General features: G+C 62.1%; 3 protein-coding genes across 3 annotated transcripts in view; 2 read left to right on the forward strand and 1 right to left on the reverse strand.

Moving 5' to 3' along the window:
• Positions 1–15,365, forward strand: part of ASIC4 (acid sensing ion channel subunit family member 4) — a 40,712-nt gene extending 25,347 nt beyond the window's left edge. The window contains exons 2-10 of the mRNA XM_029053009.2: positions 4,776–4,920; positions 6,359–6,486; positions 8,588–8,750; positions 8,869–8,925; positions 10,466–10,619; positions 13,358–13,449; positions 13,573–13,652; positions 14,888–14,992; positions 15,115–15,365. Coding sequence (XP_028908842.1) covers positions 4,776–4,920; positions 6,359–6,486; positions 8,588–8,750; positions 8,869–8,925; positions 10,466–10,619; positions 13,358–13,449; positions 13,573–13,652; positions 14,888–14,992; positions 15,115–15,222 — 1,032 coding nt within the window. The 3' untranslated portion in view covers positions 15,223–15,365. The remainder of the gene's footprint in view (positions 1–4,775; positions 4,921–6,358; positions 6,487–8,587; positions 8,751–8,868; positions 8,926–10,465; positions 10,620–13,357; positions 13,450–13,572; positions 13,653–14,887; positions 14,993–15,114) is intronic.
• Positions 15,366–16,482: 1,117 nt separating this feature from the next.
• LOC114811203 (chondroitin sulfate synthase 2-like) lies at positions 16,483–22,124 on the reverse strand. The gene is given in 10 exon segments (XM_029063177.1): positions 16,483–16,761; positions 16,763–16,950; positions 16,953–17,022; positions 17,025–17,247; positions 17,249–17,372; positions 17,375–17,687; positions 17,794–17,817; positions 17,819–17,980; positions 18,185–18,752; positions 21,937–22,124. Coding segments are annotated over 10 exon segments (2,139 nt in total).
• Positions 22,125–25,851: 3,727 nt separating this feature from the next.
• Positions 25,852–27,418, forward strand: part of LOC103166806 (acid-sensing ion channel 4-like) — a 25,183-nt gene continuing 23,616 nt past the window's right edge. The window contains exon 1 of the mRNA XM_029063190.2: positions 25,852–26,059. Coding sequence (XP_028919023.1) covers positions 25,852–26,059 — 208 coding nt within the window. The remainder of the gene's footprint in view (positions 26,060–27,418) is intronic.

The following is a 27,418-nucleotide window of genomic DNA, read 5'->3' on the forward strand; positions in this document are numbered from 1 at the left end:
CCAGATGAGGTCACTGAGGCCCAGAGACATGAAGTCACTTGCCCGGAGTCATCCAGCTGATAAGCGGTAGAGTCGGGTAGATAGAGGGTAATCAAGTTGTCCCGCCTGGGGCTCACACTTTTAATCCCCATTTTACAGATGAGGTCACTGAGGCCCAGAGAAGTGAAGCAGACAAGGGGCGGAGCCAGGATTAGAACCCACATCCTCTGACTCCCAAGCCCGGGCTCTTTCAACTAATAATAATAATGGCATTTGTTAAGCGCTTACTATGTGCCAAGCACTGTAATAAGCGCTGGGGGAGATATAAGGTCATCAGGTTGTCCCACGTGGGGCTCCCAGTCTTCATCCCCATTTTCCAGATGAGGTCACTGAGGCCCAGAGAAGTGAGGTGGCTCGGCCAAGGTCACACAGCTGACAAGGGGCGGAGGCGGGATTAGAACCCACGACCTCTGACTCCCAAGCCCGGCCTCTTTCCACTGAGCCCCGCTGCTTCCCTTCACATTCACACTTACACATGCCCTTGCCCACGATAAGCTGACAGTCTGGGATGGAGAACAGATGTTAATTCATTCAACAGTATTTATTGAGCGCTTACTATGTGCAGAGCACTGTCCTAAGCGCTTGGAAGGTTGAATGAATGTCAATCTAAATAAATAAAGGACAGATATGGACGTCAAGCGGAGTGGGGCCGGGGGAGGGGGGATGAATAGAGGGGACGAGTCAGGGCGACGCAGAAGGGAGGCTTAGTCTACTGAGCGTTTATTGTGTGCAGAGCACTGCACTAAGCGCTTGGGAGAGGACAATAGAACAAAAAGGAATCGCATTCCCTGCTCCCAAAGAACTTACAGTCTAGAGGGGAAGGCAGACGTTAATATGAATAAATGTGGCTTAGCAGAAAGAGCCCGGGCTTGGGAGTCAGAGGTCGTGGGTTCTAATCCCGGCTCCGCCGCTTTTCAGCTGGGCGACTTTGGGCCAGTCGCTTCACTTCTCTGGGCCTCAGGTACCTCCTCTGTAATAATGAGGCATTTTTAAGCGCTCACTATGTGCCAAACACTGTTCTAAGCGCTGGGAGGGGGGGATACAAGGTCGTCTGTAAAAGGGGGATGAAGACTGGGCACCTCAGGTGGGACAACCTCATTACCCGGTATCGACCCCAGACTGTGAGCCCGACAACGAGCAGGGACGGTCTCTATCTGTTGCCGAATTGTCCATTCCAAGCGCTTAGTCCAGTGCTCTGCACATAGTAAGCGCTCAGTAAATACTATTGAATGAATGAATGCTTAGAACAGTGCTTTAAGCGCTTAAGAAATACCATTATCATTGTTATTATTATTAAATGACAGATGTGGACTGAAGTGCTGTGGGGCTGGGAGGGAGCCAAGGTGTTTGTCTTCCATTAATCCCCTCCCAGGGGTGGGGAGGGGGAAGGGGTCAGTATGGGTGGCCAAGGGGGGCGGGGGGAGAGAGGCCCCCCGCCCGAGGGGGCTAGAGACGCCAGTGGAACCGGCTGAGCGGCTCTGACCCCGCGCCCTCTGACCCCGCGCCCTCTGACCCCCTCTCCCACCTACCCCGACACCGTCTCGGGGCCGGGCCCTCCCCTGCTGGATTTAATAATAATGCTGGTATTTGTTAAGCGCTTACAATGTGCAGAGCGCTGTTCCAAGCGCTGGGGGAGATCCAGGGTCATCACGTCGTCCCACGTGAGGCTCCCAGTTAATCCCCATTTTCCAGAGGAGGTCACGGAGGCCCAGAGAAGCGAAGCGACTCGCCCACGGTCCCACAGCTGCCAAGTGGCAGAGCCGGGATTCGGACGCATGATCTCTGACTCCCGAGCCCGGGCTCTTTCCACCGAGCCACGCTGCTTCTCGGATTTCTTCCCCGGGGGGGGGGGGGTCCCCCCGCCTCCCCCGGCCTTCCCGGGGAAGGAGGAAGGAAGGAAGGAGCCACAGACACCCGCACCCGGGGCCCGGTCACCGCGCCGTCTTCCCTCGGGGCCCGGCAGGGCCCGGCCCTGCTGGATTTCTTTCCCCGGGGTTGGGGGGGGTCCACCCACCCGCCCCCGGCTGCCCCCCGGTATTCCGAGCGCCAAGGAGGGCCGACCCCCCGATCCGGGGCCCGGTCACCCTCCAGGCCTGGGAGGGCCCGGGCCTACTGGGTTCCTTCCCCCGGCTGGTCCCCCCACTTTCCCCGCCGCTTCCCCCACTGCCCCCCAACCCCGCTCTTCCTCTGCCGCCGCCGAGCCTTCTGAGCATCCCCCGGGGCCCAGTGGCCGTGCCGTCTCCGTGGCGGAGGCTGCCGGGCCGTGCCGCCTCCAGGACTCCGCCACTTAGGAGCTGGCGGGACCCCCAGACCCGGCGGGGTGCAGGGGAGGGGGGCGTTTCCAGAGTAACGAAGCCCGGCGGCCTTCCCGGGGGTGCCGGGAGGGGAGGACCACCCTCCCCGGACATCCCGCCGCGTCCTCCGAGCGCCCGCCCCTCGCCCGTCCTCCCCTTTCCCACCAGCATGGCTCAGTGGAAAGAGACCGGGTTTTGGAGTCGGAGGTCATGGGTTCGAATCCCCGCTCTACCCCTTGTCAGCTGGGTGACTGTGGGCGAGTCACTTCACTTCTCTGGGCCTCAGTTCCCTCATCTGTCCAATGGGGATGAAGACCGGGAGCCTCACGGGGGACGACCCGATGACCCCGGATCTCCCCCAGCGCTTAGAACGGTGCTCGGCACATAGTAAGCGCTTAACGAATACCAACATTTTCCACCCCTTCTCGTTCATTCATTAGTCCATTCGATGGTATTTATTGAGCGCTTACTCTGTGCGGAGCACCGTTCTAAGCGCTGGGGGAGATACAGGGTCCATCAGGTTGTCCCACCGCACAGAGTGCGGTGTATTGCTTGTATTTGCTTGTATCCAATCCCCGCCCTCAAGAAATTTAATTTACTGTGTGCAAGTAACTGTACTAAGTGCTTGGGAGAGTCCAGTAGAGTTAGTTGATGATGATGATGATGATGGCATTTGTTAAGCGCTTACTATGTGCAGTGCACTGTTCTAAGCGCTGGGAAGGATAGTTATAAGAAGCATCACGGTGTTGGGCATGGGCCTGGGAGTCAGAAGGACCCAGGTTGGGAAGCAGCGTGGCTCAGTGGAAAGAGCCCGGGCTTGGGAGTCAGAGGTCATGGGTTCGAATCCCAGCTCTGCCACTTGTCAGCTGGGGGACCGAGGGCAAGTCACTTCACTTCTCTGCGCCTCAGTGACCTCCTCTGTAAAATGGGGATTAAGACTGTGAGCCTCACGTGGGACAACCTGATCACCCTACATCTCCCCCAGCGCTTAGAACAGTGCTCCGCACAGTGTAAGCGCTTAACACCTATCAGCATTATTATTTATTTATTATCAATCCCGCCTCCGCCACTTGTCTGCTGTGTGACCTTGGGCCAGTCACTTCACTTCTCTGGGCCTCAGTTCCCTCCTCTGGAAAATGGGGATGGAGATGGTGAGCCCCAGGTGGGACAGGGGCCGGGTCCGACCTGATTTGCTCGCATCCGCCCCGGCGCTACGTACAGTGCCTGGCGTATAGTAAGTACTTAAAAAAATGCCATAATTATTATAATTATTAGTAGACCCGATCCCCGCCTCAAGGAGCTTCGAGTCTACTGTGTGCGGTGCACTGTTCTAAGCACTAGGGAGAGTCCAGTGGAGTTAGGAGACACAATCCCTGCCTCAAGGAGCTTACGCTCTGGCAAGGGGGGTTGTAAGCGCATTGCGGGCCGGGAATGTGACTGTTTATTGCTGTATTCATTCATTCGTATTTATTGAGCGCTTACTCTGTGCAGAGCACTGGACTAAGCGCTTAGAATGGACAAGTAATAATGTTGGTATTTGTTAAGCGCTTACTATGTGCGGAGCACTGTTCTAAGCGCTGGGGGGATACAGGGTCATCGGGTTGTCCCCCGTGAGGCTCCCGGTCTTCCTCCCCATTTTACAGATGAGGGAACTGAGGCCCAGAGAAGTGAAGTGACTCGCCCACAGTCATACAGCTGACCCGTGGCAGAGCCGGGATTCGAACCCACGACCTCTGACTCCCAAGCCCGGGCTCTTTCCACTGAGCCACGCTGCTTCTCGACTGGGCAACAAATAGAGACCAGCCCTGCCCAGCGACGGGCTCACTGTCTAGAAGCTTAGTGACTCAATGGAAAGAGCCCGGGCTTGGGAGTCAGAGGTCATGGGTTCGAATCCCGGCCTGCGCCTTGTCAGCTGGGTGACTCGGGGCGAGTCGCTTCACTTCTCTGGGCCTCAGTGACCTCATCTGTCCAATGGGGATGAAGACTGGGAGCCCTACGTGGGACAACCCGATGACCCTGTATCTCCCCCAGCGCTTAGAACAGTGCTCTGCACATAGTGAGCGCTTAACAAATACCAACATTATTATTATTAGAAGGGGGGAGAGAGACAACAGAACAAAACAAGCAGGCAGGCATCGATACCATCAGAGTAGATAAATAGAATCGTAGATATCGACAGATCATTAATAAAATAGAGTAATAATTAATATATACAAATATAGACCAGTGCCGTGGGGAGGGAAGGGGGAAGAGCAGAGGGAGGGGAAGGGAGGGCTCAGCCTGGGAAGGCCTCCTGGAGGAGGGGAGCTCTCCCAAGTGCTCAGTCCGGTGCTCTGCGCACAGTGACCGCTCAATAAATACCCCTGAACGAACGAAAGACTGCGGGAGGGCCGGACGGAGAGTCACCCCGGGCTCCTCTCGGCCCCGTGTGTCTTCCCCCAGGTGTACACGCGCTACGGGAAGTGCTACACCTTCAACGCCGGCCCTCACAGGCTGCGGCCCGGCCGGGCCGGAGGGATGGGCAGCGGCCTGGAGATCATGCTGGACGTCCAACAGGAGGAGTATCTCCCCATCTGGAGAGAGACCAGTAAGAGGGCGGCCGGGAAGCGGAGCGTCCGCGGGACCCTGGTGGTCTCCCTTCGACCCTTCCTTGTCGGGAGGCTCCTGGGCCGCGTCCTCCCCCCCGGGGCCCCGGCCTGCGGGTCCTTCACCGGCGCCCTGACGCAGCGGGGTCCGGTGGGCAGAGCCCGGGCCCGGGATTCAGGAGGGCCCGGGTTCTCGTTCCCGCTCCGCCACTCGTCTGCCGGGTGACCCTGGACGGGTCGCTTCTCTGGGCCTCGGTTCCCTCCTCTGGAAAATGGGGGTGAAGCCTGGGAGCCCCACGGGGGACAGGGATGTGCCCAATCCAATCGCCTTGTATCTAGAACAGTGCTCGGCACCTAGGAAGCGCTTAACAAATAATAATAATGTTCGTATTTGTTAAGCGCTTACTAGGTGCCGAGCACTGTCCTAAGCGCTGGGGGAGATACAGGGTCAACAGGTGGTCCCACGTGAGGCTCACGCTCTTCATCTCCATTTTGCAGATGAGGTCACTGAGGCACAGAGAAGTTAAGTGACTTGCCCACAGTCACACAGCTGACAAGTGGCAGAGACGGGACATTATCATTATTATTATTATTATTATTACTCCAGGGCTTAATACAGAGCCTGGCACGTAGTAAGCGCTTAACAAATACCATGCTTATTATTATTATTATATGATTATTATCATTATCATTATTATTATCATGAGAAGGACCTGGGTTCTAATGCCGGCTCAGCCACGTGGCTGCCGTGTGACCCTGGGCAAATCGCTTCCCTTGGCCTCAGTTCCCTCCTCTGGAAAATGGGGATGAAGCCTGTGAGCCCCACGGGGGACAGGGATGTGCCCAATCCAATCGCCTTGTATCTAGAACAGTGCTCGGTACCTAGTAAGTGCTTACCAGATACTAACATTATTATTATTATTATTATTACTCCAGGGCTTAGTACAGAGCCTGGAACATAGTAAGCGCTTAACAAATACCATACTTATTATACGATGATTATTATTATCCTGAGAAAGACCTGGGTTCTAATGCCGGCTCGGCCACGTGTCTCCGTGTGACCCTGGGCAAATCGCTTCACTTCCCTGGGCCTCAGTTCCCTCCTCTGGAAAATGGGGATGAAGCCTGTGAGCCCCACGGGGGACGGGGACCGTCCCCAATCCGGTTCGCTGCTGTCCGCCCCAGCCCCGAGTGCAGCGCCTGGCACGTAGTAAGCGCTTAACAAATTCCACAGTTATTATCATCCTTAGTCCCCTTACCCGACGCTTCCGGCGGCCGGAGCGAAGCCACCGTTCTGGTCGAACCCACGACTAGGCCCGAGGGCTCCCTGGGAGGCCGCCGAGAGCCGTCGATCGGAGGCGACCCCCGGTCCGGCGGTCACCCCCTCCCCGCTCCCCGTTCCCTGGAACGCCCCGTGTCCCCCCCGCTCCCCTCCCGCAGACGAGACGTCGTTCGAGGCCGGGATCCGGGTGCAGATTCACAGCCAGGAAGAGCCCCCCTACATTCACCAGCTCGGCTTCGGGGTGTCCCCCGGCTTCCAGACCTTCGTGTCCTGCCAGGAGCAGCGGGTAAGCTCCGCTCGACGGGTCCGGCCACGCCACGGGACAGTCCGGCGGGCGAGCCGATTTATCGAGCGCTTACCGCGTGCAGAGCACTGGACTGAGCGCTTGGGAGAGGACCACGGGACATCAGACACAATCCGGGCCTTCGGCGAGCTGACAGACTAGAGGGAGAGACAGGCAGGACTAGAAATCAATCGATTGATGGATACGGACGGAAGGGGTGCGGGGCTGGGAGGGGGGATGAAGAAAGGGGGCGAGCCGGGGCGACGCGGAAGGGAGCGGGAGGAGAGAAAAGGAGGGCGCGGTCAGGGAAGGCTTCCGGGAGGAGGTGGGCCTTCAGTAGGGCTTGGAAGGAGGGGAGAGTCGTCGTCTGTGGGATGTGAGGACGGAGGGCCTTCCGGGCCAGAGGCGGGACGCGGGTGAGAGGTCGGCGGTGAGATAGACGAGATGGCACAGCTAACGGAGGATGGGAGAAGCAGCGTGGCTCAGTGGAAAGAGCACGGGCTTTGGAGTCAGAGGTCGTGAGTTCAAATCCCGGCTCTGCCACTTGTCAGCTGGGTGACCGTGGGCGAGTCACTTAACTTCTCTGTGCCTCAGTTACCTCATCTGTAAAATGGGGGATGAAGACTGGGAGCCCACGGGGGACATCCTGATTCCCCTGTGTCTACCCCAGCGCTTCGAACAGTGGCTCGGCACATAGTAAGCGCTTAACAAATACCAGCATTATTATTCCATCCATCGACGTCTGGGTTATAATCATAATACTGATGATGATGATGGTATTTGTTAAGCGCTTACTATGTGCCTTGCACTGTTCTGGGTAGATAGAATCAGGTTGTCCCATGTGGGGCTCACATTCTTCATGCCCATTTTCCAGATGAGGGGAAGTGAGGCCCAGAGAATAATAATAATAATGTTGGTATTTGTTCAGTGCTTACTACGTGCAGAGCACTGTTCTAAGCGGCTGGGGGGATACTAGGTCATCAGGTTGTCCCACGTTGGGGGCTCCCGGTCTTTCATCCCCATTTTCCAGATGAGGGAAACGGAGGCCCAGAGAAGTGAAGTGACTCGCCCAGAGTCACACAGCAGACAAGGGCGGAGCCGGGATTAGAACCCATGACCTCCTGACTCCCAAGCCCGGGCTCTTGCCACCGAGCGACGCTGCAGCGTGCTTCCGCATGGCGAGGGAGGAGGGAGGGCAGGGAACGTGGTGTCCACTGGAGTCGGGGGTGGGATTGGGAGAACGTTCCCCGTCTCCCTCGCCCCCTCCTCGCCCTCCCTCTGCTCCATGGGCCCCTGGGTGGGCAGCTCCCTCTCCCTCTCCCTCCCCCCGCCCCCGTGTAGCGGGTAGACCACAGGCCTGGGAGTCAGACGGTCATGGGTTCTAATCCCGGCTCTGCCACTTGTCTGCTGCGTGACCGTGGGCAAGTCACTTCCCTTCTCTGGGCCTCAGTTCGCCCACCTGGAAAATGGAGATGGAGACTGTGAGCGCCACGTGGGACAGGGACCGGGGCCAACCCCGTTGGCTTTGTATCCTCCTCAGCGCTTAGTAGAGTGCCTGGCACATGGTAAGCGCTTAATTACCACGGTTATTACTATCGTGTCCACTGGAGTCCAGGAGTGGGATCTGGAGAAGCAGCGTGGCTCAGTGGCAAGAGCCCGGGCTTGGGAGTCAGAGGTCATGGGTTCTAATCCCGGCTCCGCCGCTTGTCAGCTGTGTGACTTTGGGCGAGTCACTTCTCTTCTCTGGGCCTCAGTTCCCTCATCTGGAAAATGGAGATAAAGACTGTGAGCCTCATGTGGGACAACCCGATTACCCCAGCGCTTAGAACAGTGCTCGGCACATAGTAAGCGCTTAACGAATACCAACATTATTATTAAAATGGGGATGAAGATTGTGAGCCCCACGGGGTTCAACCTGATGACCTCGAATGCCCCCCTTCCGGGCTTAGCACAGTGCTCGGCACATAGTAAGCGCTTAACAAATACCATCGTCATCATCACCAGCAGGAGAACACTCCCCGCTCCCCGTCCCTCGGGTCCCCGGGCGGGCGGCTCCCACGTCCGTCCGGGCTGGGGTTCACACCTTCCGTCTCTCCCCCCGCAGCTGACCTACCTCCCGCAGCCGTGGGGTAACTGCCGGACGGAGCCGGGGTCCGGGGAGCCGGGCCTGCAGGGCTACGCGGCCTACAGCGTCTCCGCCTGCCGGCTGCGTTGCGAGAAGGAGGCCGTGCTGCGGCGTTGTCACTGCCGCATGGTTCACATGCCAGGTGGGCGCCGGGCGGGCCCCCTGCCCCTGCCTCGGGACCCCCCGGGAGAAGCTGCCGGGGGGCCGGAGAGGTGGGGCCCTCCGGGCCGCCCCCCTCCAAGGCTCTCTCTCTTCGGCAGGCAACGAGACCATCTGCTCGCCCAACATTTATATCGAGTGTGCCGATCACACCGTGGGTATGTGCCCCTCCTGGTCCCCTTCCCCGAGCCCCCTCCGTCCTGGCCACCCCCCGACCCCCTCCTTTCCGGCTCCCCGCTTCCCCTCCCCACCCGGCCCGGGCGCTTCCGGGAGGGTAAGGTCTCTTGTGGTGGCTGCTGTGAAATCCGTTGACGGCGAGGTGGAGGGGTGAGCTGGTGGTCCCCAGTGCCCCGGGGTGGGAGGCGGGGGCTCCTCTGAGCGGCTGGCCTGTTTTCCAGGATGCACTGGGATCCTGGGGGTTCCTCAGAAGACCCTGGGCTGGGGGGCAGGGGCTCCTCTGAGAAGCCAGCCTGGTTCCTAGGAGGCAGTGGGGTCTTGGGGGCTTGTCCAGAGGCCCTGGGAATAGGGGCGGGGGCTCTTCTGTTAGCCAGCCTGTTTGCCAGGAGACAGTGGGGTCCTGGGGGCTTGTCCGGAGACCCCGGGGCTGGGGGCGGGGGCTCCTCTGAGAAGTCGGCCTGTTTTCCAGGAGGCAGTGGGGTCCTGAGGGCTTGTCCGGAGACCCCGGGGCTGGGGGCGGGGACTCCTCTGAGAGGCTGGTCTGTTTTCCAGGGTTTTCCAGGGATCCTGGAGGTTGGTCTGAAGACCCTGGGGTGGGGGGCGGGGGCTCCCCTGAGAAGCCAGCCTGGTTCCTAGGATGCAGTGGGGTCCTGAGGGCCCTATTCCCAGGGCGGGGGGCTCCTCTGAGAATGATAATAATAATGATGATGGTATTTGTTAAGCCCTTACTCTGTGCCAAGCACCATTCTATACCCGAGGGTAGCTACAATAATAATGTTGGTATTTGCTAAGCGCTTACTATGTGCAGAGCACTGTTCTAAGCGCTGGGGGAGATACAGGGTAATCAGGTCGTCCCACGTAAGGCTCACAGTTAATCCCCATTTTACAGGTGAGGTCACTGAGGCTCAGAGAAGTGAAGTGAACTTGCCCGCAGTCACACAGCTGACCAGTGGCAGAGCCGGGATTTAAACTCATGACCTCTGACTCCCAAGCCCGAGCTCTTTCCACTGAGTCACGCTGCTTCTCAAGGTCATCCGGTTGTTCCATGGGGGACTCACAGTCTTCATCCCCATTTTGTAGATGAGGTAACTGAGGCACAGAGAAGCTGGCCTGTTTCCCAGGATATAGTGGGGTCCTGGGGGCTTGTCCGGAGGCCCTGGGAATAGGGGTGGGGGCTCCTCTGTTAGCCAGCCTGTTTTCTAGGGTGCAGCGGGGTCCCGGGGGCCTGTCCGGAGACCCCGCGTCTGGGGGCGGGGGCTCCTCTTTGAAGCCCCAGCACTTAGAACAGTGCCGGGCACATAGTAAGTGCTTAACAACTACCCTCATTATTAAGGCTGACCTCTTTCTCAAGATACGGTGGGGTCCAGGCCTCCCCCGGGAAAGGGCCCCCAAATTCCAGCTGTGCCTCCGTCTCCCCGGGCTGCGGGCTCTGCCCTTCTGGTCCCGCCGCCCGCTCTCCGGTGGCCCCCCGAGGCCCGGCTTCCCGCCGCCTCCGCTCAGCTAGGCCCCGGTGTGTTGTAGACTCCCTCGGGGGGAGCCCAGAGGGTCGCTGCACCTGTCCCACCCCCTGCAACCTGACCCGCTACGGGAAGGAGATCTCCATGGTTCGCATCCCCAACCGAGGCTCCGCGCGCTACCTGGCCCGGAAATACAACCGCAACGAGACCTACATCAGGTGAGCCCGGGGTCGGGGGGGGGGGGGGGGGGGGGCTGGGGGCCGGAGGAAGGGGGCGGCCGGGTCGCCGGGGAGGGGGAGGGGATGGGGGTGCACCGGGAAGAGGAGGGGGGCTCTGGGAAGGGGTGGGGTGGGGGCTTGGGTGGAGGGGGTGGGTGCAGGCTGGCTGGGAAGGGGCGAGGAGGTGGAGGTGTTTTGGGAAGGGGAGGGGGACACTGGGAAGGGAGATGGGTGGTCCAGCAGGGTGGGAGGGAGGGATAATAATAATAATAATAATGTTGGTATTTGTTAAGCGCTTACTATGTGCCAAGCACTGTTCTAAGCACTGGGGTAGACACAGGGGAATCAGGTTGTCCCACGTTGGGCTCACGGTCTTCATCGCCATTTTACAGATGAGGTAACTGAGGCACCGAGAAGTGAAGTGACTCGCCCAAAGTCACACAGCTGACAAGTGGCCGAGCCGGGATTCGAACCCATGACCTCTGACTCCAAAGCCCGTGCTCTTTCCGCTGAGCCACGCTGCTTCTCAAATATTGGTATTTGTTAGTGCTTACTATGTGCCAAGCACTGTTCTAAGCACTGGGGGAGATACAAGGTCATCAGGTTGTCCCACATAGGGCTCACAGACTTCATCCCCATTTGACAGATGAGGGAACGGAGGCACAGAGAAGTGAAGTGACTTGCCCACAGTCACCCAGCTGACAGGGGGCAGAGCCGGGTTTCGAACCCACGACCTCTGACTCCCAAGCCCGGGCTCTTTCCACTGAGCCACTCTGGATCCGTGGCTGAGTGGAAAGAGCCCGGGCTTGGGAGTCAGAGATCGTGGATTCGAAACCCGGCTCTGCCCCTTGTCAGCTGGGTAACTTTGGGCCAGTCACTTCATTCATTCATTCAATGGTATTTATTGAGCGCTTAGTGTGTGCAGAGCCTTGGACTAAACGGTTGGGAAGTCCAGTTCGGCAACAGATAGATACCATCCCTGCCCAACGACGGGCTCACGGTCTAGAAGGGGAAGACGGACAACAAAACAAAACAAGTAGACAGGCGGTCCTCTTTTATGGGCCTCGGTTACCTCATCTGTAAAATGGGGACTAAGACTGTGAGCCCCCCACGTGGGACAACCTGACGACCTTGGGCTGGGGACTGAGCCTGGCACCGGACCGGGCCGGGAACTAGGATTGGTGCGGTCCTGGACTGGAGACGGAGCCTGGCATGAGGCTGGCACCGGGCTGGGCCATGGACCGGGGCTGGGTGGTGGACGAGGCTGGCAGGGGCTGGGCCGTGGACTGAGCCTGGCACTGGGTGGGCACGGGGCTGGCACCGAGCTGGGCTATGCACTAGGCCCGGGCCACAGACAAAGACTAGGCACGAGGCTGGGCCGTGGGCTGAGCCTGGCACGGGGCTGGGCCGTGATCAACCTGATTAACTTGTATCTACCCGAGTGTTTAGAACAGTGCTTGGCACGTAGGAAGCGCTGAACGAATACTGTTATATATCATGGACTAGGGCTGGGCTAATAATAATAATTATCGTATTGGTTAAGCACTTGCTATGTGCCAAGCACTGTTCTAAGTGCGGAGGTAGGTACAGGGTCATCAGGTTGTCCCACGTGGGGCTCATAGTCTTAATCCCCATTTTACAGATGAGATCACTGAGGCACAGAAACGTGAAGTGACTTGCCCAAGGTCCCCCAGCAGACAAGTGGCACAGCCGGGATTAGAACCCAGTTCCTCTGACTTCCAAGCCCGGGTTCTTTCCACTGAGCCACGCCGCTTCTCTGGGCCGTGGACTGAGCCTGGCACAAGACCGGCACCAGGCTGGGCCATGGACCGGGACTGGACTCTGCGGATTAAGGCCGGGCACCGGCCTGGGCTGTGGACTAAGCATGCGGTTGGGCCCTGGACTATGACTGGCACGGGGCTTGGCCGAGGACTGAGCCCGGCACAGGGCTGGGCTGCGGATTAGGGTGGGCACAGGACTGGGCCACGGAATAAGCCCGGCACGGGGCCGGGCTGTGGACTAGGGCTGAGCTACGGACTAAGGCTGGGCAACAGGCTGAGCTGGGGACTAGGCTGGCACGGGCTTGGGCCGTGAACTAGGGCTGGGAGGGACTGGGCCATGGACTGGGCCTGGCACAGAGCTGGCATGGGGCTGGGTCATGTGTCCAACTTGATTAACTTGTATCTACCCCAGCACTTAGAACGGCGTTTGACACATAGTAAGTGCTTAACAAGGACCATTATAGATCACGTACCAGGGCTGGGCCGTGGACTGAGCCCGGCATGGACCTGGCACTGGACTGGGCCATGGGCTAGGACTGGGATTCGGACTAAGGCTGGGCACTGGGCTGGGGCGGAGACTGAGCCTGGCACAGGGCTGGGCCGTGGACTGAGCCCGGCACGGACCTGGCACTGGACTGGGCCATGGGCTAGGGCTGGGACTCGGACTAAGACTGGCCACTGGGCTGGGGCGGGGACTGAGCCTGGCACTGAGCTGGGGCGGGGACCGAGCCTGGCACAGGGCTGGGTCATGGACTGAGCCCGGCACGGACCTGGCACCGGACTGGGCCATGGGCTAGGGCTGGGACTCGGCCATGGGGCACTGGCCCGGGTTGGGGGCTGAACCTGGCACTGAGCTGGGCCGGGGACTGAGCCTGGGCACCAATCTGGAGCTGGGCACCGGCCAAGCCATGCCCCTTGACCCCAGGCCGCCCTTTGAGTCTGGCCCCGTTTCCACAGGGAGAACTTCCTGGTCCTGGACGTATTTTTCGAGGCGCTGACTTCGGAGGTGTTGGAGCAGAGAGCTGCCTACAGCTTGTCTGCTCTCCTGGGTGAGACCCCCGCCCCTCCGCCCTCCACCGCCTTGACCGCGCCCCCTCCCACAAAAGCCTTGGGCCTTCCCTCGCCCGCTCTGGGCCTTCCTAACGCGCAGCTTCCCCCCCTTATTCCCGCAGGTGACATTGGGGGGCAGATGGGACTGTTCATCGGGGCCAGCATCCTCACGCTCCTGGAGATCCTGGACTACATCTACGAGGCAAGAATCGGGCAAAGGGGCGGAGGGGCACGGGGACGGGGCGGTGTGGGAAGGACAGAGGGGCAGGGGGGACAGAGAAGGAAGGGGGAGAGGTCAGGTCGGGAGCGGACGGGGAGCCTGGGAGGCAGGAGGACCCGGGTTCTAATCCCTGTTCCGCCACATATCTGCCGTGTGACCTTGGACAAGTCATTTCACTTCTCTGGGTCTTAGTGACCTCCCCTGTAAAAAAAATGGGGATTAAGAGTGTGAGCCCAGTGTGGGACAGAGACGGTGTCCAAACTGGTTAGCTTGTCCCTACCTCAGTGCTTAGTACGGTCCCCGGCACATAGTAAGCGCTTCACTTTGCTTCCTCCGTGCCTCAGTTCCCTCGTCTGTGAGAGTGTGAGCTCCATGTGGGCCAGGGACTGTGTCTAACCTGACTAAATTCTATCTACCCCAGTGCTTAGAAGAGTGCTTGGCGCATATAGGAAGCGTTTAACAAGTACCCGAACTGACATTATTATTGTCCCTCAATAAGATGAAAGGACCGACCCTTCTCAGCAGGCCTCAAGGTGGCCTAGGATGTTTCTTTGGGGGGGGGGTCGGGGGTAGGGGGCATAAGGAGAGGCGGAGGAAAGTGTTTGGGGGGGGGGTGCTGGAATGATGGCGGGGGAGAGTTGGGTGCCGGGGTGGGAGAGAGTTGGGTTTTGGTATGATGGGGTGGGGGCGGGTTTGGTGACTCTGCGGGGAAGGGTTTTGGGAGCCAGGATGACCCCCGGGGGGAGGGGTTTTGGGTGCATGGATGACCGAGGGGGGAGAGGGTTTGAGTGCCAGGGTGCCCCTCGTGAGAGGGGTTTGGGGTGCCAGGATGACTCTGGCAGGGAGGGATTTGGGTGCCAGGATGACTCTGGCAGGGAGGGGTTTGGGGCACCAGGATGACTCTGGGGGGGATGGTATGGGGTGTCAGGATGACTCTGGGGGGAGGGGTTTGGGGTGCATGGATGACTGAGAGGGAGAGGGTTTGGGTGCCAGAATGACTTCGGGGGGAGAGGGTGCTTGGTGCTGGGAAGAGTGTGGGAGCCAGGAAGACTGTGGGGGGAGGTGGGGGATGCTGAAGAAGCCGGGCCAGGAGGGAGCGGGGCGGGAAGACGCCGGAGCCTGGCGCCGTGACTTGGGTCAGAGGGCGGCGGGGGAGGGGATTCCGGGAGTCCCGTGGGCCAGGGGAGGTCAGGGGCCAGACGTGCCCCCTGCCCCAGGTGGCCTGGGCCCGGCTGAAGCGGCTGTGGTGGCGTCCCAAGCCCCCGCTGAGGACCCCCAGAGGGGGCATCGCCACCTTGGGCCCGCAAGAGCCCGAGGAGCAGGTGAGCGGGCCCACTTCCGGTCATGGCGGAGGGAGGAGGATGAGGGTGGGTCCGGGGGGCGGCGGGAGGGCGAGGAAGGCCCTGGCCGCTCCCGACCCCTCCCCGTCGCCCCCTCCCCGCAGAGCCCGGGCCCAGGACGGGGTTGCCCCCCGGACAGGGGTGCCAGCGGCCTGCTCCCCAATCACCACCACGGCCCCCCGGGGACCCTCTTCCAGGACTTCGCCTGCTAGGACGGCCCGGCCCGGCGCCGGGGGCCGAGCCGAGCCGGGCCCACCCCCGTGGGCCTCGGGGACCCGGGGACTCCCGGCGAGGGGTCCCCGTCGACCTCCCCCCTCCCAGGACCCCTGCCGCCCCTCCCGCTTCCCCACCCCCTTCTCCCTCCCTGGCCCAGAGGGTGGGGGGTCCCGAGGGAGGGGTGGGATGTGTACATTTGTAAATAGCCGGGGGAGAGGGTGGGGATGGGGGGGAAGGCCTGTACTCATAAGGGGCTAGCGGGCCCGGGGTCGGACGGGGGCGGGCGGAGGATGGAGGAAGAGGGGGGCTAGGGGCCGGGGGGGAGGCTGCCGAGGGGCCCCCTGGGCTGGACCTGGGGTTCAGGCTTCTGGGCACAACTGCCCCCCCGGCCTCCGGACCACCGTCGGGTCTCCCTCGCGGCCCCTTCTCACGGCCCCTGGGGCAGCCGCCAGGAGGCCGGGGTGGGGAGGGGCAGGACCGAGCTGGGGGGGAGGGGGAAGGGGCAGGAGCATCACCCCCTGGAGTTGCGGGGGCAGGCGAGGGGGAGGCTCCCCTAGGTTCGATCCCCCTGGACCGGTTTTATAAACGGTGCAACACTTGGGAATAAAGAGGCATAAATTACTCACGTGTGAAAACTGGGGCACGGTGTGGGGGGACGTGGGGGGGCTTTTTGGACCCCGGGCCACAGCCCCCTGAGGAGAAAGGGGGTGTTGAAGGGCTGATCACCCCCCCAACACACACACACACACACACACACACACACACAGGCTTTCTGTCCCTTCTGGATCCGCCGACCGGCCCCAGTAACGAGCGAGGGGACGGCTGCCGTCAACCACTTTATTGGAGGCCGCCTGCCTCGGGTTCACTCCGAGAGAGAGGAAGAGTTGGGGAGAAATGGGGGGCCGTCTTTCCACCCGACCCCCCACCGTCCCCCCAGCCCCACAATGGGGCTCCGGGGAAAACCCTACAACTCCTCTGACCCACCCCGGCCGTCCCGCAGGCTGGAGGGTGGGGGAGCTGGCGTCGATGATGCTCAAATAGGGGCCCGCCCTGGGGGGGAGGGGAAGCCCCCCCCCAGGAGGCCGGCGGGGGTCACCCCGGCCTTTCTCCCAAGCGGCCCGGCCCCGACTTCCCGGGCCGGGGGTCGCGGAGGAAGAGAGGGAGCGCGGGCCTTGAGGCGCGGACCGGCCCGGGTCCGGCCTTGTCCTCCCGGGGCCGGGGGCAGAGCCGCGTCCGTCCATCCTTCCGTCCGCCGCTCAGGCGCCGCCTCGGCGCTCCCCCTCGAACAGCAGCGCGGCCAGCTGCGGGCGGGAGCCGAGGCCCCGGAGGGCTCCCCGACGGCAGCGGCGGTAGCCGTCGGTGGGCCGGTACGGCTGGCGCAGGGCGGGCTCGGCGGCCCGCAGCACGTGCGGCCCCGAGAAGCGCAGGAAGAGCTCGTCGAGGTCCAGCCGGTCCAGCCGGTCCAGCGGCTCCCCCTCCCCGGGATCGGCCGCCAGCCGGCCCCGGGCGGCCGCGTAGTCGGAGTTGTAGAAGCGGGGCCTCGCCGGCCGCCTCCCGGTCGACGCGGCCCGCCGTCGGGCTCAGCTCCGGGGGCGCCCCGGGCGGCCCCGAGGGGGGAGCCACGGCCGGCTGGAAGGCCCGGAAGTGGACGGGGAAGAAGGCCTGGCCGCCCGGGACGGCGTGCAGCCGGCAGCGCCGCAGGAAGTCGGGGCTCAGGGCCGTGGGGGGCCGGCCAGCAGGAAGAGCATGTCCGGCGGGCGCTCCCGGGACGGCGGGTCCAGCGGGAGCAACGGGGCCCGGGGAGGCCTCGCGCGAGGCCCATCCGGGGGACGCGCACCCCCGGGAGGCGGCCCTCCAGCTCGGCCGCCCGGGCCTCGACCGGGGCGAAGACGTCCTCGCCGCCCCGGGCCGACGGGTAGAGGAGCAGGAGGGTCAGGGAGGCCCCGGGCCCGAGGCCCGGCTCCGACGCCGCCGCGGCCGCGAAGGCCTCCAGGAAGGCCGGGGCCGGGTGGAGCTCGGCCGGGCGGCAGAACGGAGAGGGGCGCGGCCCGCTGGGGCCGGGGGGCCGGCAGGAGCTCCACGCGGCCCAGCGGACGCAGCAGCCGCACGCGTCGGGCCGGGGGCCGGCGGCCCGCCCGCGGGGTGGGGCCTCCAGCAGCAGGTCCCAGCGTGTTGTCCGTTGCCGCGGGCCGCGGTCGAAGCGCCGGTAGCCGTTGAGCAGGCGGGGCCGGGGCGGGCCAGCTCTTCCCGGGCGGCGGCCGGCACGGCGGCCCCGGATCCGCCCCCGCAGCGGGGCAGCGAGGGCGCGCCGTCCGGCGCAGGAGAACACGTGCCGCTCGGTGAAGTAGTCCCAGGCAGGACGTCGAAGCGGCGCAAGGCCGGGCGCGAGGGGGGCCGGGAAGCCCACGGGCCAGGACGAGGCCTGCTCCGCTGCCAGGGCGCCGATGTTCTCTATCTCCCGCTGCGGGGGGGCGGAGGGGAAAGAAGGTGTGGGGGGCCGGGGGACAGGTCGGTCGCTCCCCGGGGATCCGGCCCCCCGGCCCCCCCACCCCGTCCCCTCTCCTCACCGGTAAGTCCCGGATCTCCCGTAGGTGCGGGCCCAAGCTCGGCGCGGGCGAAGGCCCGGTGGAGCCGGTACATCTGCACGGGGTCTCGCACGGGGTGGGCGGTCAGCGCGCTCTCCAAGCGGGGGTCCCCCTCCTCCGGCTCCGGCTCCCCGGGGACCCCCAGCTCCAGGGAGTCGTAGCGCACCCCCTGGGGGCGGGAGGGAGGACCCGTGAGACCCCCCGCCCCGGACCATCACCTCTCTCCCGATCCCTCCCTTCTCCTCTGGCTCCGGCTTCCCGGGGCTGGGCCGGGGTGGGGGGGGGGGGGAGCGTCCTCAGCTCCAGGGAGTCATAGCACACCTCCCCGGGGGCAGAGAGCGGGAGCCGGGACACCTGGGACCCCCCGCCCTACCCTCGGCCTCCTCTGTCTCCGGGTCAACCCCCGGCTCCAGGGAACCATAGCGCACCCACTTGGGGTAGGAGGGCAGGAGCTGTGAGACCCCCCGAGATCCCCACCCTCAGCCCGCTCCTCCCGCTCTGGCTCCCGGGCGGGGACTCCCAGCTCCCAGGACCCTAGCGGGTCCCCTGGGGTCAGGGGTCGGGAGGCGTGAGGACGGCCAAGGCCCCGGCCCCCGTACCCCGTGGCTTCCGACGCAGCCGGCCCCGGTGACGGCCAGGGCCCGGCGTCCACGATGCGGTCGCGACAGCCCCGCAGGTGCGGCTGCAGCCGGCGAAGGAGGCTCCGGACAGCAGGGTCCCCGCGCCCCCTCGGCAAGTAGCGCCCGGCGGCCTCGGCCCCGTCCCCCTCCTCTCCGGCGAAAGGCCCGGGGCCGGCCCAGGTAGAGGCGGTCGACGGCGGCCGGGCCGAGGCGTCCGGGCCGGGCGGGCCGGGGCCCAGGGACGGCAGGGCGGACGGGGAGGTCAGCACGGCCACCGGCGGCCGCTGCCGCGTGCCCAGCTCCGTGCTGACGCAGCGGGTCCTGGAGGGGGGCGGCAGGGGAGGCCGGCCGTCGGGGCCAGGAAAGCCAACTCTCAGGGGAAGGGGCAGGGGTCCCCCGGGGGCGCCCCCCCCCCCTTTTAGAGAAGCAGCGGGGTCTCGGTGCCAGAGCGCGTGTCGGGATGTCAGAGGTCGTGGGTTCTAATCCCGCCTCCGCCACTTTGTCAGCGGGGTGACTCTGGGCACTTCACTTCTCTGGGCCTCGGTGACCTCCTCTGGAACATGGGGATGAAGCCTGGGAGCCCCACGGGGGGACAACCCTGATGAACCCCGTATCTTCCCCCAGACACCTACGAACGGTGCTTGGCACGAGTAAGCGCTTAACAAATACCACAGTTATCATTATTACACTCCTAGATTATTCTCTCGTGCATTATCCATTCACTGTCAGTCGTATTTTTTGAGCGCTTAACTGTGTGCAGAGCACTGGACTAAGCGCTTGGGAGAGGACCAATAGAAACATCAGACACATCCGGGCCACGGCGAGGCGGACAGACCAGAAGGGGAGACGGACAGAATAGGAATCAATCAACTGAGGGATACGGATAGAAGCCGTGAGGGGCTGAGGGAGGGGGGATGAAGAAAGGGAGCGAGTCGGGGCGACGCGGAAGGGAGCGGGAGGAGAGGAGAGGAGGGCGCGGTCGGGGAAGGCCTCCGGGAGGAGGGGGGCCTGCAGGAAGGCTTGGAAGGAGGGGAGAGTCGTCGTCTGTCGGACTTGAGGAGGGAGGGCGGTCCGGGCCAGAGGCGGGATCGGGGCAAGAGGTCAGCGGCGAGATAGACGAGATGGAGGCCCAGGGAAAGGGTTGGCATTACAGGAGCCGAATGTGCGGGCCGGGCCGGGCTGGAGGAGGAGAGTAGCGAGATGAAGTAATAATAATAATAATAATAATAATAATAATAATGATGGTATTTGTTAAGCGCTTACTCTGTGTCCTAAGCGCTGGGGGAGATACAAGGTCATCGGGTTGTCCCCCGCGGGGCTCACAGGCTTCATCCCCATTTTCCAGATGAGGGAACTGAGCCTCAGAAAAGTGAAGTGACTTGCCCCAAATCACACAGCTGACAAGTGGCGGAGCTGGCATTAATAATAATAATGATAATAATGTTGGTATTTATTAAGTGCTTACTCTGTGCCCGAGCACTGTTCTAAGCGCCGGGGTAGATACAGGGGTGATCAGGTTGTCCCACGTTAGGCTCACAGTCTTCATCCCTATTTTCCAGCTGAGGGGAACTGAGAAGCGAAGCGACTTGCCCAAAGTCACCCGGCAGATGAGTGGCGGAGTCGGGATTAGAAACCCCACGACCTCTGACTGCCAAGTCCGGGCCCGTTTCCACTAAGTCACGCTGGGGCCAGGTGATTGACAGTGCTCTGCACATAGTAAGCGCTCAAGGGGGTGAGGTGGGGCAGGGGGGAGGAGGTGCATCGGGGGGGGCTGGAAAGACAACTCCGAGGGGCGGGGTTGCTATATTGTCCTCTCCCCAACCGCTTAGTACAGTGCTGCTGCACACAGTAAGCGCTCAATAAATGCTACTGACTGGACTGATTGACTGACCAGTAGTTTGGCCCCGCGGGAAGAACCCGGGCCCTGGAGTCAGCGGGCCCGAGTTCTAATTCGCCTTCCCGCGCCTGCCTGCTGTGTGACCTGGGGCCAGTCACGTCACTTCTCTGGGCCTCCCATTTCCTCATCTGCAAAATGGGATTTTCCAAGGCCCGTTTTCCCTCCTACTTTGGCCGTGGAGGCCTCTTGTGGGCGGGGGCGCGTCCGACCCCAGCGCTTAGCTTATACGCGGTCTGGCACATACTAAGCGCTTAACAGATGCCCCAATGCATCCCCTTTTAGGAAGGGGGGCGGGGGGAGAGGGTGACTGGGGGGTGACATCCAACCCGATTGGCTTGTATCCACCCAGCGCTCAGCACAGTGCCTGGCACAAAGTAAGCGCTTATCCGCACCACAGTCATCATCATCATCCACCCCAGCGCTTAGTACAGTGCCTGGCAACATAGTAGCGCCTTATCGGATACCACAATCATCATCATCATCATCCGAACCAGTGCTCGGCACACGGTAAGTGCTTATCAGAGACCATAACCGTCCCGTTCAGTTGAGGGAACGGAGAAGAAGGGGAGGGCTGCTCGGTGACATCCAACCCGATCGGCCACCCCAGCGCTTAGTACAGTGCCTGGTGCGTAGTAAGCGCTCAACAGATACCACAGTCATCATCGTCATCATCGACCCCAGCCCTCAAGGCACGGTGTCTGACACATAGTAAGCGCTTCAGAGAGAATACCACAGCCCTCGTCAGCAAGCCCATGGCTTAGTACGGTGCCCGGCACGTAGTAAGCGCTCATCCGATACCGGAATCATCATCCTCATCCAGCCCGGCGCTTAGCACGGCGCCCGGCACATAGTGAGGGCTCAAGAGATACCACAGTCGTCATCCGCATCCACCCCGGCGCTTACTACAGTGCCTGGCCCGAAGTAAGCACTTATCCGATCCGCGACGGCATCCTCATCCACCCCGGCGCTTAGCACAGTGCCTGGCACATGGCACCCAGTAAAGGCTGAACAGATGATTACGTTCAGTACGATGGAGGTGGCCTGGGCGGCGGGCCGGAGCCCCCGGCCCGCCAACGGCCTGCCCGAGCCCCGCTGCCCCTCCCCGGAGGGTGACACCCGGAGAGACACGGACGCCCCGAGGGAGACACCGGTACCTGGCGGGTTGGGGGCGGGGGGGAGGGGGGGGGGAGGTCTGTCGTGGGGCCCGCCGGGCTGTCGGGTCCCGGAGGGCAGCAGTTGGGGCTGGGGGAGGGATCCCGGGGGGCCCGGGCTGGAGGATAATAATGATAATAATAATGTCGGTATTTGTTAAGCGCTTACTATGTGCTGAGCACCGTTCTAAGCGCCGGGGGAGACCCAAGGGAATCAGGTTGTCCCACGTGGGGCTCACAGTCTTCATCCCCATTTGACAGATGAGGGAACTGAGGCCCCGAGAAGTGAAGTGACTGGCCCAAAGTCACCCAGCTGACAGGTGGCCGAGTGGGGATTTGAACCCATGACCTCTGACTCCAAAGCCCGGGCTCTTTTTTCCACTGAGCCACGCTGCTTCCGGGCTGGGGATCCCGAGCTGGGGAGGGATCCTGGGGGTCCCTTTGCTGGGGAGGGAACCCGGGGGGCCCGGGCTGGGGAGGGGGTCTCGTGCTGGGGAGGGATCCCGGGGTCCCGGGGGTCCCGGGCTCGCAGGGCTCCTCCACCCAGCTGAGGCTGAGCAGGCTGAGGGTGAAGCCCAGGGAAAGTCCCAGGGCCACCGGCCCCGCCGACCGCAGCGCCGACCGCAGCGCCGGCCTCCCCCGCATGACCCCGGGACACCCACCGGACCCCGCAACGGCACCGGCACCGGGACCAGACACGGGGGGGGGGGGGGGGGGGGGGGCGGCGGAGCCCGGCAGGGGGCGCTGTGGGGCCGCGGGGAGCCGGCAGGGGGCAGAGCGGCCGAGCTCCGGCAGGGGGCGCGGTGGGGCCGGCAGGGGGCGGGGCCGGCAGGACTCCGGCAGGGGGCGCTGTGGGACGGCCACGGGAGCCGGCAGGAGGCAGGGCCGGACGGGCTCCGGAAGGGGGCGCTGTGGTGGGCCGCGGGGGGCCGGCAGGGGCAGAGCCGCGCGGGTTCCGGCAGGGGGCGCTGTGGGGCCCGGCAGGGGCAGGGCCGGGCGGGTTTCCGGGCAGGGGGCGCTGGGCCACCCGGACGCCGCGGGGGGGGGGGAGGGGCCGCGGTAGAGGGGCGGGTCCGGGGCCGCCGGAAGTGCTCCTCCCTCGGAGGGACGTCAGAGACGCCAGGGGGCGCTGCCGGTGACGTCAGAGGGAGCCCCGTCCCCTCCTTCTCGCTCTCTTTTTCTCCCCCCCCCCGCGGGGGCCTTCCGGGTGACGCCCAGGGGACCCCCCCCCGTCCCCCTTCGCCGAGGCCACGTGCCTTATTTCATAATAATAATAATAATGATATTGGTATTTGTTAAGCACTTACTCTGTGCAGAGCACCGTTCTAAGCGCCGGGGGAGACACAGGGTCATCAGGTTGTCCCCCGTGGGGCTCACAGTTAATCCCCATTTTACGGATGGGTCACTGAGGCCCAGAGAAGTGACTTGCCCCACAGTCCCCCAGCTAAGTGGCAGAGCCGGGATAATAATAATAATAATAATAATAATTAATAATAATAATAATAATAATGTTGGCATTTGTTAAGCGCTTCCTATGTGCAGAGCACCGTTCTAAGCGCTGGGGGAGACCCAGGGGAATCAGGTGGTCCCCCGTGGGGCTCCCAGTCTTCATCCCCACTTTCCAGATGAGGGAACTGAGGCCCAGAGAAGTGAAGTGAACTCGCCCACAGTCACCCAGCTGACAAGTGGCGGAGCCGAGATTCGAACCCATGACCCTCTGGCTCCCAAAACCCGGGCTCTTTCCCCTGAACCCCGCTGCACATTTACTGAGGTGTCAGACACTGTGTTAAGTGCCGGGTTGGATGATGATGGACTGTGGTATCCATTAAGCTCTTACTATTGCGCCAGCACTGTAGTAAGCGGTATTTGCTGGTATTTTGTGACATTTTGCTGTCTGTTTCCCCCACCCCCCATCCTCCCGACTGCGAAGCCCGTTGTGAGCAGGACCGTCCCTCTTTCTTGCTGAATTGAACTTTCCAAGCCTTTAGTCCGTGCTCTGCACACAGTGAGCGCTCAATAAATACGACTGAATGAATGTTAAGAGCCGGGGCTTGGGGAGTCGAGAGTGACCGTGAGCCGCTCAACACTTGTCTGCGGTGTGGCCTTGGGCGATCACTTCCCTTCTCGGGGCCTCAGTGACCTCCTCTGGAAAATGGGGATTGAAGACCGGGAGCCTCCGTGGGACAAGCTGATGACCCCGGGATCTCCCCCAACGCTTAGAACAGGGCTTGGCACATAGTAAGCGCTTAAGAGATACCATGATTAATAATAATACAAGTAACGTAGTAAGCGCTTAACAAATACCATGATGATAATACTAGTAATAGTAACATAGTAAGGGCTCAGTACCATCAATTTTATTATAATTCCTCTCTCTCTCTCTCTCGGGGTTCCGGGTGACATCAGAGACTGGGGGGGGGGGCTTGTGTGACGTCACTCACACCCTCCACACAAGCTCCGCCCCCTTTCTCTCTCTCTCTCTCTCTCTGTCTCTCTCTGTCTCTCACACACACAGAAGCAGCGTGGCTCAGTGGAAAGAGGCTGGGCTTGGGAGTCATTCATTCATTCATTCATTCATTCATTCATTCAATAGTATTTATTGAGCGCTTACTATGTGCGGAGCACTGTACTAAGCGCTTGGGATGAACAAGTCGGCAACAGATAGAGACGGTCCCTGCCGTTTGACGGGCTTACAGTCTCATCGGGGGAGACGGACAGACAAGAACGATGGCACTAAACAGCGTCAAGGGGAAGAACATCTCTTAAAAACAATGGCAACTAAATAGAATCAAGGCGATGTACAATTCATTAACAAAATAAATAGGGTAACGAAAATATATACAGTCGAGCGGACGAGTACAGTGCTGTGGGGATGGGAAGGGAGAGGTGGAGGAGCAGAGGGAAAAGGGGAAAATGAGGCTTTAGCTGCGGAGAGGTAGTGGGGGGATGGCAGAGGGAGTAGAGGGGGAAGAGGAGCTCGGTCTGGGAAGGCCTCTCGGAGGAGGTGAGATTTAAGTAGGGTTTTGAAGCGGGGAAGAGAATCAGTTTGGCAGAGGTCATGGGTTCGAATCCCGCCTCTGCCACTCGTCAGCTGGGTGACTGTGGGCGAGTCGCTTCCCTTCTCTGGGCCTCAGTGACCTCCTCTGTCAAATGGGGATGAAGACTGGGAGCCCCACGGGGGACGACCTGATTCCCTTGTGTCTCCCCCAGCGCTTAGAACGGTGCTCGGCACGTAGTAAACGCTTCACAAATACCAACATTATTTTTATTAAGCCCGTCAAGGGGCAGGGCTGGTGTCTCTCTGTTGCCGATTTGTCCATTCCCAGCGCTTAGTGCAGCGCCCTGCACAGAGCAAGCGCTCCATAAATAAGGTTTGAATGACTTATTTTCTCTCTGTGTCTGTCTCGGCGTTGCGGGCCCCGCCCCCTTCCGCTCTGTGGGGGCGCTGGGGGTGACGTCATAGAATCCCCGCCCCCTCCCTGGGCCTCCTCTCTTTGGGGGCGTTCGGGGTGACGACGGGGAAGCCCCGCCCCTTCCGCTCTGGTGGGGGGTGCTGGGGTGACGTCACACAAGCCCCGCCCCTTCTTTGTATCCCCCCTCTCTAGGGGCGCTGGGGGTGACGTCACACAAGCCCCGCCCCCTCCGTCGGTCTCCCCCTCTCTGAGGGACGTTGAGTGACATCCCACAAGCCCCGCCCCCTTCTCCGTATCTTCTCTGAGGGGCGTTGGGGTGACGTCACACAAGCCCCGCCCCCTCCGTCGGTCTCCCCCCTCTGAGGGACGTTGAGTGACGTCGCACAAGCCCCGCCCCTTCTCCGTGTCCTCTCTCGGGCGTTGGGGGTGACGTCACACAGCCCCGCCCCCTCCCTGTGGTCGCTCTGAGGGGGCGTTGGGTGACGTCCCCGAGCCCCGCCCCCTCCCTCGGTCTCCCCCTCTCTGAGGGACGTTGAGTGACGTCACCCGAGCCCCGCCCCCTCCTCCGTGTCCTCTCTCGGGCGTCGGGGGTGACGTCACCCGCGCCCCGCCCCCTCCCTCGGTCTCCCCCTCTCCGGGGGCGGGGGGGGTGACGTCACGGGCCGGCGGCCGGAGCTGTCCAGCAATCGGTCCGGCCGAGCGCTGGCCCCGTGCACAACACTGGCCTAAACGCTGGGGAGAGGACCGTAGAAGCGCCGCCAGAGGCGGGGTCCCGGCCCCCCTCCCGCCCCCCCAGGCCTTTCTTCCTTTCTTCCTTGCTTGCTTGCTTCCTTGCTTGCTTGCTTCCTTTCTTCCTTGCTTGCTTGCTTCCTTGCTTCCTTCCTTGCTTCCTTCCTTCCTTCCTTCCTTCCCCCCCCCCGGGCGGGTGAGCTGGCGGTCCGTTCCCGGCCCCCGGCGCCATGCCGGGCCCCCTGCCGGGCCCCCCCGGGCCGGGCCCCCCCGCTCCGGGCCCGGTGGAGACGCTGAGGTCCCCGCTGCTGCCCCCCGAGCCGGACGCCCCTTCCTGGGGACCCCCTTGCGACCGGCTCCCGGAGAGGAGGTACCAGGTGCTGCCCTCGCTCGTTTGCATCGTCTGCTGCCTCTTCGGCGTCGTCTACTGCTTCTTCGGTGAGGATTTCCGGGCCGGGGAATGCCCGCACCCTCGCCCCTCGACGCCCCCGACCCTTTCGTCCCTCCCTCCCTCCCTCCCTCCCTCCCTCCGTCCGGCTCTCCACCCGCCCATCCATCCATCTCTCCATCCATTCAGCTCTCCCTCCATCCCTGCATCCATCCATCCATCCCTCCCTCCGGCCAGCCAGCCCCCTCTCCATCTATCCATCTTTCCATCCATTCATCTCTCCATCTATCCCTCCACCCGTCCATCCATCCATCTCTCTGTCCGTTCAGCTCTCCCTCCATCCATCTCTCCATCCATCCATTCATCTCTCCATCCATCCCTCCATCCCTCCCTCCCTCCCTCCCTCCCTCCACCTCTCCATCCATCCATCCCTCCATCCCTCCCTTCCATCCATCTCTCCATCTGTCCCTCCATCCCTCCCTCCATCTCTCCATCCATCCATCCATCCATCCATCCATTCCATCCATCCATCCCATAATAACGTGGTATTGTTAAGCGCTTACTCATGTGGAGAGCACTGTTCTAAGCACTAGGTAGTGATTGCAGGATTAATCAAGTTGTCCCACGTGGGGCTCACAGTCTTCATCCCCATTTTCCAGATGAGGTCACGGAGGCCCAGAGAAGTGAAGTGACTCGCCCACAGTCACCCAGCTGACAAGTGGCAGAGCCGGGATTCGGACCCATGACCTCTGACTCCCAAGCCCGGGCTCTTTCCACTGAGCCACGCTGGCTTGCTCAATGCATCCCCCCCCGCATCTCTCCATCCATCCATCCATCTCCCATCCATTCATTCTCTCCATCCCTCCAATCCATCCCTCCATCCATCCAGTCCCTCATCTTTATCGAGCACTTCCTGTGGGCAAGAGCACGGGACTCAATGCTTGGAAATCATAATGATGGTATTTGTTAAGCGCTTGCTATGTGCCAAGCACTGTTCTAAGCGCTGGAGAAGACAGAAGGTGATCGGGTATGTCCATGTGGGGTCCACAGACTTCATCCCCATTTTACAGATGAGCGAACTGAGGCCCAGAGAATAATAATAATGCTGACGATGGTATTTGTTTAAACGCTTACTATGGCCGAGCACTGTGTAGGCGCTGGGGGAGATTCGGGTCATCGGGTTGTCCCACGTGGGGCTCCCAGTCTTCAGCCCCATTTTCCAGAGGAGGGGAAACTGAGGCCCCAGAGAAGTGAAGTGACTCGCCGAGGTCACACAGCAGACAGGAGGCCGAGCCGGGATTAGAACCCACGACCCCTGACTCCGCGGAGCCCGGGCTCTACCCACTGAGCCCCGCTGCTTCTCTGCGGCATAAAGCGAGACGATCCCTGCCCGCAACGAGCTCACAGTG

This window comes from Ornithorhynchus anatinus, chromosome 1, assembly GCF_004115215.2.
Source record: "Ornithorhynchus anatinus isolate Pmale09 chromosome 1, mOrnAna1.pri.v4, whole genome shotgun sequence".
In the NCBI taxonomy this organism is placed as follows: Eukaryota; Metazoa; Chordata; class Mammalia; order Monotremata; family Ornithorhynchidae; genus Ornithorhynchus; species Ornithorhynchus anatinus.